General features: G+C 43.9%; 1 protein-coding gene across 1 annotated transcript in view; it reads right to left on the reverse strand.

Moving 5' to 3' along the window:
* The window catches only part of helb (helicase (DNA) B), a 50,482-nt gene extending 40,741 nt beyond the window's left edge, over window positions 1-9,741 (reverse strand). The window contains exons 1-2 of the mRNA XM_086009249.1: window positions 9,251-9,741; window positions 1,456-1,821 (exon numbers count right to left, since the gene is read on the reverse strand). Of these exons, the coding sequence (XP_085865375.1) occupies window positions 1,456-1,821; window positions 9,251-9,455 (571 nt within the window). The 5' untranslated portion in view covers window positions 9,456-9,741. The remainder of the gene's footprint in view (window positions 1-1,455; window positions 1,822-9,250) is intronic.
* Between the last annotated feature and the right edge of the window lie 2,522 nt (window positions 9,742-12,263).

Below are 12,263 nucleotides of genomic sequence, written 5' to 3' on the forward strand. Positions count from 1 at the left end.
ACACACACCTACACAACTCTGCAACTTACATTCGAAAAGCCTCCCTCCCCTTTAAAGAATCCTCTGCACTACCTCTTGTTATCGGATTGCCTCTTCAGCCAAGAAACTGGGTGTTCTACACAGGTGGCTTATGGGAACCATGGTCAGGTTGACAGGAGCTGTGTTTTTGTATGAAACAGGACTAACACTGCTTGAGACTTCATAGTAGGACTAAAATGATGGCAATCTTCATTGAATAGAAAGCAGCATATCAATACTACCTGTCAATACACTACAAATAAGCCACACTGTGGAGAACAAAAAAGTGTCACTTGAAGCAGAAGATAGACTTCAGAGGTTCACTTTGCTACTTTTTATTATGCTGTATTTCGAAATGCCTGCAGTTGTGAAATAAGAATGATCTAGCTCCACTGTGTTTCTAGCTCAATTTGTTTTTTGGTTGTAATCTGAAATATTAATGCTATACAAAAAGTGAATGTGTGATATAGCAAAGCGGTCACCCAACCTGCGTTTGGTCTCCCCAAAGTAGAGAAGACCCCATCGTGAGCAGCGAATACAGTATACTAAATTCGAGCCTGGCATTTTAATTCTCCGCCCCATAACTTTTTCCAGTTCTGATGAAAGGTCATCACCTGAAACGTTAACTTTGTTTCTCTCTCCACAGATGCTGCCTGACCTGCTGAGTATTTCCAGCATTTTCTGTAGTTACTATCAATGCTAGATATAGAGACCATTTTTTAAATTTAGTAGTTTGTATTAGTAGATAGTCATGAACCAATTAGTTAGAACTCCATGCCTCCTACAGGGTAATTTCCAAACACTGCAGCCAGATGTTGCGCACTATACGTCAATCACTCAAAACTTCACTCTGTGGATCAAATTGCTAAGCTAAGGTCACTCAAACCATACAAAACTGGGAGACTCATTCTGTATTTGAGTGACGTCATCTTTACTTTGGGTAAAAGCATAACATCAAAGGAAATTATAATTGCTGCCACTGGAATCAATTTATTGGCCAAACTTTGTATTTCTGAAAATCTGCATTAACTAGTAGTAATCGTGAGAGACTGTTTAGTGAATATGGAATATTGGTTTTCAAAATGCTTTATTTTCCAAGCGTTCATTTAGCCTTCACCAAGCTTCTCAAAGTCCTGTGATCGACACAAAGGCCTACAACTATATGCAAATATTTACTTTATCATTCTTCAACTTTCTGTACAACTTTTCTGAAAGAGCCAAAAATCCATATTTCTGTCTGTATTCACACCTGCTGTAGTGAGAGTTTTACTTCCGTTAAGATTTAATGGGACAAATTACAGCTACTTTCATTTCCTTTTATCTTACTCTTCCAACTGATGATCAAAGGTATTTTCTGCTACTGATCCCAGATGATCACGTACAAACTTGCAATAAAGGAGCAAAACCTACAATCCAAAAAGAGACACCCACGCTTACCTGAATTACTTATGCCTGTAATAATGTTTTTTGCTAAATCTTGTTCGGTCTTACTCTCCATCGTATCTGCAATCCGTTGTAAAGTCACGAATAAGTTTGAAAACTCAATTTTACTATTTTTGGACAAACAAGCGACAAAGAATTTTATGTGTTGCTCGTGGACACCACATGCTGTTAGGAAAAGGCTGAAAATTTCTATTCTTTGTTGGTCCAGATGTTTCCTGAGAGTGTAAGATGGATACCACTGTAAATACCATTTCTTCTGATGGCATTTGATCTTTGCAGTCACTTTCCACCAAGGATCAGTTAAATGAAACCGTCCAAAAACCTTGTAATGTGCACCAGAGTCAAGGTCCTTGATTGTAACTAGAGAAAGATAGATAAATACAGTTATATGAATAGTTTACCTGATAACTTTCTACGGCTTTACACTAAAAAGTAGGATCTATTCTATCCACTTACACCTCTTGCAACTACTAATATTCTCATACACAAGATCACTTTCTCAATAGAATGCACTGAGGAAATGAGAAGTGGTTGAAAATTGTGAAGTGATTGTTCTGCGAGGATTCATCATCTTACATATTCAACCCACTTGTTAACAGTGGGTTTCATTTTGGTCCAAATAAGGCTTTTTTGGTAAGAGTTTTTTCCCTACTCAGTTTCCACTCCTTTCCTGGACATGTTAACCTGGAATTTCCTGCGTTTTTGCACCCAGAGACTCATGCAATCTGGGCAATAATCAAATACGCAGTCCAAAAGAAGGCAGAATTTTGGGCTTGAGTTACACGTGCCAGTACAATATGCCCAATACGCCTCGACCTTTTACCATTGTCTATTGATCTCTCCGGTCATAATAATGGCCCAGTCGCCAAGTTTCAGCGCCTTATACACGAGTTTCCCGCAATTGCGCTTGTTCAGAGGCGCTCTTCAAATTACAACCAGATTTTCAGACGCAGCAGGAAAGTCATTTTCTGGTGTTTTATTGAAAGTTGAGGGTTTTTTTTTTTAAATGCATCTTCACTGAGACCTCCACTGTATTTTCAGTTTATTGAAATACATTTCTATGGCACAAATATAAGTCATATTAAAAATTGAAAAGCTTCCTCGCTTGCAGGTTCCGAAACATACTGTGCCTAATGTGCATGAATGATGGTTAAATGAGTTGAAACTTTAATTTTCATACATAAATAAGAAATATATGGTGCGAGTTTGGTGCTTTCCTTGGACCCTGATTGTTTATGCTGATTTCTGTCCATTTTATATTCGGGCACATTCTCATGAGATTCACAGGAAATTTGAGCGTAACTTGACATCTGCAGAATGGGCATAGGAATGGCCGCATTTTCAGGTCTAACTTCCTGGTTGCACCCACGGAAGAAATTCCAGACCATTGATTATGCAAAGATATAGTTCTATGGGTATCTTTCCAAAATGGCCATTCTTCATGTGCCGCCCTAAAAGAGTCAGTGGGCTATTTACAATGAAGGCCATCTGTTCCCGTCATCATTCAATGTCAAAAATCGCAAATTTAAAGCAATACCCGAGGTACCTCTCACAAGCCCAAGTATCAAAGTGTCTTAAATGTTGTTGTAGTGATTTGGAAAACTGCTTTTTTCTGGATGAACGAAGAGAGGCCAATAGACCTTCTTCATCCATGGGCACAATCACTATGGTGAGATGAGTGGGAAGTATCCCATCCCCCAAGTTGTAACGCTTGCAGTAAGTTTTCATTTCTTCTCTGCTATAACTGTCCCTGATGTCTACCACCATCCTGGCTGTAAGTAACATTCACACCATACAAGTGCCAGGCAATGACTATCTCCGACAAGAGAGCGCCTAACCACCGTCCCTTGACATTCAATGGCATTATCATCATCGAAGCCCCCAACATCAACATCCTGGGGGTCACCATTGACCAGAAACTTAACTGGACCAGCCACATAAATACTGTGGGAGCAAGAGCAGGTCAAAGGCTGGGTATTCTGCGGCAAGTGTCTCACCTCCTGACTCCCCAAAGCCTTGCCACCATCTACAAGGCACACCGTGTCTGCGTGTACAACATTTACAAGATGCACTGCAGCAACTCGCCAAAGCTTCTTCGACAGCACCTCCCAAACCCATAACCTCTACCACCTAGAAGGACAAGGGCAGCTGGCGCATGGGAACACCACCACCTCCAAGGTCCCCTCCAAGTCACACGCCATCCTGACTTGGAAATATATCGTCGATCCTTCATTGTCGCTCGGTCAAAATCCTGGAACTCCCTCCCTAACAGCACTGTGGGAGTGCCTTCACCATACAGTCTGTAGCGGTTCAAGGCGGTGGCTCACCACCACCTTCTCGAGGGCAATTAGGGATGGGCAATAAATGCTGGCTTTGCCAGCGACACCCACACCCCAGGAACGAATAATAAAAAAAATCTCAGTCCTGTTCTGTATTTAGCTTGTGATCTGTTCAGCAATTTTGGAGATTTGTCATTTTTGTCATTGACCTGAAATGTTAACTCTCCCTCAAATCTGCTGTCATCGTACCTCTCCTCAAAAAGTCAACCCTTGACCCCTCCATCCTTGCAAACTACCACCCCATCTCCAACCTCCCGTTCCTCTCCAAAGTCCTTGAACATGTTGTCACCTCCCAAATCCGTGCACATCGTTCCCTCCAATCAGGTTTCTGCCCCTGCCACAGTACCGAAACGGCTCTCATCAAAGTCACAAATGACATCCTTTATGACTGTGACAAAAGTAAACTATCCTTCTTCATCCTTCTTTACTTGTCTGCAGCCTTTGACACGGTTGACCACTCCATCCTTCTCCAATGCCGCTCCACCATTGTCCAGCTGGGTGGGACTGCACTCGCCTGGTTCAATTCTTATCTATCTAATCGTAGCCAGAGAATCAACTGCAACGGCTTCTCTTCCCGCTCCCGCATCATTACCTCTGGTGTCCCCCAAGGATCTATCCTTGGCCCCCTCCTATTTCTCATCTACATGTTGCCCCTTGGCGACATCATCTGAAAACACAGCGTCAGTTTCCACATGTACGCTGACGACACCCAGCTCTATCTCACCACCACTTCTCTCGACCCCTCCACTGTCTCTAAATTGTCAGATTCCTTTCCGACATCCAGTTCTGGATGAGCAGAAATTTTCTCCAATTAAATATTGGGAAGGCCGAAGCCATTGTTTTCGGTCCCCGCCACAAACTCCGTTCCCTTGCCACTGACTCGATCGCTCTCCGTTACATCTGTCTGAGGCTGAACCACACTGTTCGCAACCTTGGTGTCATATTTGACCCTGAAATGAGCTTCCGACCACATATCCGCAGCATAACTAAGACCGCCTATTTCCACCTCCGTAACATCGCCCGTCTCCACCCTTGCCTCAGCTCATCCGCTGCTGAAATCCTCATCCATGCCTTTGTTACTTCTAGACTTGACTATTCCAATGCACTCCTGGCTGGCCTCCCACATTCTATCTTACATAAACTTGAGGTCATCCAAAACTCGGCTGCCTGTGCCCTAACTCGCACCAAGTCCTGTTCACCCATCACCCCTGTGCTCGCTAACCTACATTGGCTCCCAGTTAAGCAATGCTTCGATTTCAAAACGTGGATATCACGTTTAAGCAGTTGGTTGCACAGGCAGAAAGGGAAGGGGTGACCAACAGACAGAGTAGTAGGCGCAGGCAGGTAGTGCAGGAGTCCCCTGTGGACATCCCCCTCTCAAACAGATATACCACTTTGAATACTGTTGAGGGGGATGGCTCATCAGAGGAAGGCAGCAGCAGCCAACTTCCTGGCACCAGGGGTGGCTCTGCTGCACAGGATGGGAGGAAAGAGGGGTAGAGCTATAGTAATAGGGGATTCTATTGTAAGGGGAGTAGATAGGCGTTTCTGCGGCCGCAAACGAGACTCCAGGATGGTGTGTTGCCTCCCTGGTGCAAGGGTCAAGGATGTCTCAGAGCGGCTGCAGAATATTTTGGAAGGGGAGGGTGAACAGCCAGTTGTCGTGGTGCATATAGGCACCAACGATATAGGTAAAAACCGGGATGAGGTCCTAAAAGCTGAATATAGGGAGTTAGGAGGTAAATTAAAAAATAGGACCTCAAAGGTAGTAATCTCAGGATTGCTACCAGTGCCACGTGCTAGTCAGAGTAGAAATAGAAGGATATTTCAGATGAATACGTGGCTAGAGGAATGGTGCAAGGGGGAGGGATTAAAATTCCTGGGACATTGGAACCGGTTCTGGGGGAGGTGGGACCAGTACAAACCGGACGGTTTGCACCTGGGCAGGGCCGGGACCGATGTCCTAGGGGGAGCGTTTGCTAGTGCTGTGGGGGAGGGTTTAAACTAAAATGGCAGGGGGTTGGGAACCTGAGCAGGGAGACAGAGGAAAGGGAAACAAGGATAAAAGCAAAAGATAGGAAGAAGAAAAACAACAAAAGTGGCAGTCAGAGAAATCAATGGTTTAAATCAAACATGGCCACAGTAAATAATAATTCTAATAGGTCTAAGAGCGTTAAAAAAACAAGCCTGAAGGCTTTGTGTCTTAATGCGAGGAGCATTCGTAATAAGGTGGATGAATTAGCTGCGCAAATAGAGGTAAATCAATATGATTTGATTGGGATTACGGAAACATGGCTCCAGGGTGGCCAAGGCTGGGAACTCAACATCCAGGGGTATTCAATATTCAGGAAAGATAGGCAAAAAGGAAAGGGAGGTGGGGTAGCATTGCTGGTTAAAGAGGGGATTAACACAATTGTAAGGAAGGATATTAGCTCTGATGATGTGGAATCTGTATGGGTAGAACTGAGAAATACCAAGGGGCAGAAAACGTTAGTGGGAGTGGTATATAGACCTCCAAACAGTAATGCGGAAGTTGGGGATGGCATTAAAAGGGAAATTAGAGAAGCGTGCAATAAGGGCACGGCAGTCATCATGGGTGACTTTAATCTACATATAGATTGGGCCAACCAAATTAGTAACAATACTGTGGAGGAGGAATTCCTGGAGTGTTTACAGGATGGTTTCCTGGACCAATATGTCGAGGAACCAACCAGAGATCAGGCCATCTTAGACTGGGTATTACGTAATGAGAAAGGATTAATTAGCAATCTTGTTGTATGAGGCCCCTTGGGTCGGAGCAATCATAATATGACAGAATTCTTCATTAAGATGGAGAGTGAAGTAGTTGACTCAGAACTAGGGTCCTGAATTTAAATAAAGGGAACTACGATGGTATGAGGCGCGAGTTGGGTAGGATTGATTGGGGAATGTCACTCAAAGGGTTGATGGTGGATAGGCAATGGCAAACAGTCAAAGACCGCATGGATGAACTACAGAATTTGTTCATCCTAGTTTGGCATAAAAATAAAACAAAAAAGGTGACTCAACCGTGGCTAACAAGGGAAATTAGATCCAAGGAGAGGACATATAAATTGGCCAGAAAAAGCAGTAAACCTGAGGATTGGGAGCAGTTTAGGATTCAACAAAGGAGGACAAAGGGATTAATTAAGGGGGAAATAGAATGAGAGTAAGCTTTCAGGGAACATAAAAACTGACTGTAAAAGCTTTTATAGATATGTGAAGAGAAAAAGATTGGTGAAGTCAAGCATAGGTCCCTTGCAGTCAGAATCAGGGGAATTTATAATGGGGAACAAAGAAATGGCAGACCAATTAAATACATATTTTGGCTCTGTCTTCACAAAGGAGGACACAAATAACCTCCCAGAGATATCGGGGAACATAGGGTCTGATGAAAGGGAGGAACTGAAAGAAATCAGTATTTATAGGGAAATGGTGTTAGGGAAATTGACGGGATTGAAGGCCGATAAATCCCCAGGGCCTGATAATCTACATCCTAGGGTACTTAAGGAAGTAGCCCTAGAAATAGTAGATGCATTGCTGATCATCTTCCAACATTCGATGGAATCTGGAACAGTACCCATGGATTGGAGGGTAGCTAATGTTACCCCACTATTCAAAAAAGGTGGTAGAGAGAAAACGGGGAATTACAGACCTGTAAGCCTGACATCGGCAGTGGGGAAAATGCTAGAGTCCATTATAAAAGATGTAATAGCAGAGCACTTGGAAAACAGTGACAGGATCGGACAAAGTCAACATGGATTTACAAAAGGTAAATCGTGCTTGACTAATCTACTGGAATTTTTTGAGGATGTAACTGGTAAAATTGGTAAGGGAGAACCAGTGGATGTGGTGTATTTGGACTTTCAGAAGGCTTTCGATAAGGTCCCACATAAGAGATTATCGTGTAAAGTTAAGGCACATGGGATTGGGGGCAAGGTATTGACTTGGCTAGGGAACTGGTTGGCAGACAGAAAGCAAAAAGTTGAGATAAATGGGTCTTTTTCCGAGTGGCAGGCAGTGACTAGTGGGGTACCACAGGTATCTGTCCTTGGACCCCAGCTATTCACAATATATATTAATGATCAAGACAAGGGAACTAGATGTAATATCTCCAAGTTTGCAGACGATACAAAGCTGGGTGGGCGTGTGTGCTGTGAGGAGGATGCCGAGAAACTCCAGGATGATTTGGACAGGTTGGGTGATTGGGCAGAAGCATGGCAGATGCAATATAACGTGGATCAATGCGAAGTTATCTACTTTGGTGTCAAAAACAGAAAGGCAGATTATCTGAATGGCAGTAGATTGGGAGAAGGGGAAGTGCAACGAGACCTGGGTGTTCTTGTGCACCAGTCGCTGAAGGTAAGCATGCAGGTGCAGCAGGCGGTTAAGAAGGCAAATGGTATGTTGGCCTTCGTAGCAAGAGGGTTCGAGTACAGGAACAAGGATGTCTTGCTACAGTTGTACAGGGCCTTGGTGAGACCGCACCTTGAGTATTGTGTGCAGTTTTGGTCGCCTTACCTGAGGAAGGACGTTCTTGCCATGGAGGGAGTGCAGCGAAGATTCACCAGGCTGATACCTGGGATGGCAGGAATTACGTATGAGGAGAGATTGTGTCGATTGGGCTTATACTCACTGGAGTTTAGAAGATTGAGAGGGGATCTCATCGAAACCTATAAAATTCTGTCAGGTCTGGACAGATTAGATGCAGGAAGGATGTTTATGATGGCCGGGGAGTCCAGAACCAGGGGTCACAGTCTAAGGATAAGGGGTAAGCCATTTAGGACTGAAATGAGGAGGAACTTCTTCACCCAGACAGTGGTGAACCTGTGGAATTCTCTGCCACAGAGGGCGGTGGAGGCCAGTTCATTAAATATATTCAAGAAAGAGTTGGATATATTTCTTGAGGCTAAAGGGATCAAGGGATATGGGGAGAAGGCAGGGACAGGGTACTGAATTTGGATGATCAGCCATGATCTCATTGAATGGCGGAGCAGACTCGAAGGGCCGAATGGCCTACTCCTGCTCCTATCTTCTATGTTTCTATGTTCCTTAAAACCTACCTCTTAGACCAAGCTTTTGGTCACCTTCCCTAATTTCTCCTTATATGGCTAGGTGTCAATTTTTTTTTGTCTTATAATACTCATGTGAAGCGCCTTGGGTCGTTTTACTACGTTAAAGACGCTTTCAAGGCATTGTTGTTCTCTCTCCACAGGTGCTGCCTGACCTGCTGAGCGTTTCCAACCGTTTCTGTAGGCTTCCAGCGTCTACAGCATTTTGCTTTTGTCTTCGTGGTATGATTGCGCACTGAAGGCAGAAGGGCACGTGACACACTACAATCGTGCCCCCTTTAGCCAGCAGGGAAGTTTAAAAAAGGGGGTTTGGGTTAACCAGCCTTGAAAGTATTGTAACCGAAATTAACTTCATTTTACCGAACCGCCCCGCCACGGAAGAGGCTTTGATGGTACTTGCGCCGTGGGACACATTCAGCATATCCTTGAGGTCCAGGAACTGCAGGTCCTCCTCCTCTCGGTTCTCCTCCGTGTCCGACCCTTCCTCCGACTCATTGTCCTTTTGCGCTAAAATGTACCCTTCCACAACAATGGTGTTGTAGCCGGCCGCACGCCGCCCGGCCATTGTGCAAATACAGTGATACTCGGCGCTAGCCCAGCCCTCCGACAGCAGATTGCAACCCGCCCATTCACTGTACACCAATCCGAGCAGGAGCCGTCTCCAAATCCACCCGTCAGCAATTCTCAAATTCCTCTCCCGAACGCTAATATTATTCCCTGATATTTAACGATGCGGTTTTACCATCCCCGCGGATAAATGAAAATGCTCTTTTAATCAAAGGTGTCTGAATGGTGCAAATATTTTTGGGACACTTTGGTCCGGAATTTGCGGTTGTAAGGACGGCGGATCTGTCAGCGCTCCCCGTCATTGCTCTGTGAAACTGAAAACAACTTCTAGCGTCCCCACATGCGCAGTTAAAAGCAGAAATCCAGAGGTTGCTGTCGGTGATTCCTCGCTCCTCCACAAGGTGTGCTGTTGGAGTCCTCACAGATAGAAATCTTCCAAATCGCTTGAATTGATGTGAAGTTTCACTTTTTACGCTCTAATCTCGCTGTAAAACTATCCGAAGAAGTTAAGCCTTGTTGAATGAGGTGTAACTGGGGTTTTAATGGCGTACTAAGTCATAATTACTGCTATGATGTGGACTTCACCTGACGAAGGAGCAGCGCTCCGAAAGCTTGTGATTTCAAATAAAGTGGTTGGACTATAACCTGGTGTTGTGTGACTTCTCACATTTGTCCACCCCAGTCCAACACCAGCATCTCCACATCATGGCTACTATCGACACCACAAACTGCCGGCTCAAAGTGAAGAGGATCTCCAAGAAGATCGCACATATCGACACAGACTTCACCTGGCGCAGGAGCAGCACTCCGAAAGCTTGTGATTTCAAATAAAGCTGTTGGACTATAACCTGGTGTTGTGTGACTTCTCATAATTACTGCTGAACAACCTCTCTGGCCCTGCAAAAACTAATTTTATATTTGTGGAATGTTAAATTTCTCCATTATGATACAAATTCCCATAGATTTGTAAAATAATATATATTTTTAAATTTGTTTATGATATTTCAGCTTCTACCTTAATCCCATGTGTATTTCCCAATCTTTATTTTGCTCTTTGTAAAATGATTAAAAAGGGAAGGATAATCAGTGCTTTTTACTTCCTGGTTTGCTGTCTGAGAATTCTTCAATGTGATTGGCTGCTCAGCCTGCTTGATCACATCACTGTTGCTGGATGCTGGAGATCCCTTATGCATGGCTCCAGAATGAAATTAACGTTGGGAAAGATGAAATTGATGCCACAGAGATTGCTAGATCTTTGTGGGCAGCTTTCTTCAAGGTCAGCGGCAAGCGCCATCACTTCACCGCTGACCACAAAATCCGGGCCAATATATGTAAAGATAGGGTTGCCAACTCTGGTTGGAGGCATTCCTGAGGGGCGGAGGTTTCATCACGTGACATTCTGACCACATGAGGTCTGCAAATGTTATTGTATTTACCTTATAAAGTTGGGCACCTTGTAGTTGAGTGTCTTTGCTCCTGGTTTTGCACCAGCAGCTGTTGTGGGAGAAGTTCCAAGAACCAGGAGGCCACCTGCGAGCAGGCGAAGAAGGAAAACTGAAAGTGAGGGAACGGTTCGCAGAGGGAAAACCAGAGGTGGGAGGAACTTTGATTCCACCAATAACTAATAGTAACAATGGTAACACTCAGATTTCCCTCATAACCAGTAGTAATACAATAACTCACTTATATAGACTATGTGTAACTGGTAGTAATAGGTGTAAAGCCCTGATTTCCTACATGTATCAAGTAGTAATCCTATAACCAGCTGATATTCACCCTGAAACTATCCCAGATTCCCCCTGCACTGCATAAGGTGCAATAAGTATTCCCAGTTGCTGCCAGTCTCTCCGAAAAAACCCTTACCCACCCCCCTCGATCCTTTTATATTGTTCCTTTTGAAATATTTATCCCACCTCCAGAGATCAGGCCATCTTAGACTGGGTATTATGTAACGAGAAAGGATTAATTAGCAATCTTGTTGTACGAGGCCCCTTGAGTCAGCGATCATAATATGATCGAATTCTTCATTAAGATGGAGAATGAAGTAGTTGACTCGGAGACTAGGGTCCTCAATTTAAATAAAGGAATCTACGATGGTCTGAGGAGCGAGTTGGGTAGGATTCATTGGGGAATGGCACTCAAAGGGTTGACGGTGGATAGGCAATGGCAAACATTCAAAGACCGAATGGATGAGCTACAGAATTTGTTCATCCCAGTTTGGCATAAAAATAAAACAAAAAAGGTGACTCAACCGTGGCTAACAAGGGAAATTAGGGATAGCATAAGATCCAAGGAGACGACATATAAATTGGCCAGAAAAAGCAATAATCCTGAGGATTGGGAACAGTTTAGGATTCAACAAAGGAGGACAAAGGGATTAATTAAGAAAGGGAAAACAGAATATGAGAGTAAGCTAGCAGGGAACATAAAAACTGACTGTAAAAGCTTTTATAGATATGTGAAGAGAAAAAGATTGGTGAAGTCAAGCGTAGGTCCCTTACAGTCAGAATCAGGGGAATTTATAATGGGAAACAAAGAAATGGCAGACCAACTACATTCATACTTTGGTTCTGTCTTCACAAAGGAGGACACAAATAACCTCCCAGAGATGCCGGGGAACATAGGGCCTGATGAAAGGGTGGAACTGAAAGAAATCAGTATTTGTAGGGAAATGGTGTTAGGAAAATTGATGGGACTGAAGGTCGATAAATCCCCAGGGCCTGATAATCTACATCCCAGGGTACTTAAGGAAGTGGCCCTAGAAATAGTAGATGCATTGCTGGTCATCTTCCAGAACTCGATAGAC

Source organism: Somniosus microcephalus, chromosome 16 (assembly GCF_052327205.1).
Source record: "Somniosus microcephalus isolate GS21.2 chromosome 16, FLI_Smic_1.0, whole genome shotgun sequence".
Classification (NCBI taxonomy): domain Eukaryota; kingdom Metazoa; phylum Chordata; class Chondrichthyes; order Squaliformes; family Somniosidae; genus Somniosus; species Somniosus microcephalus.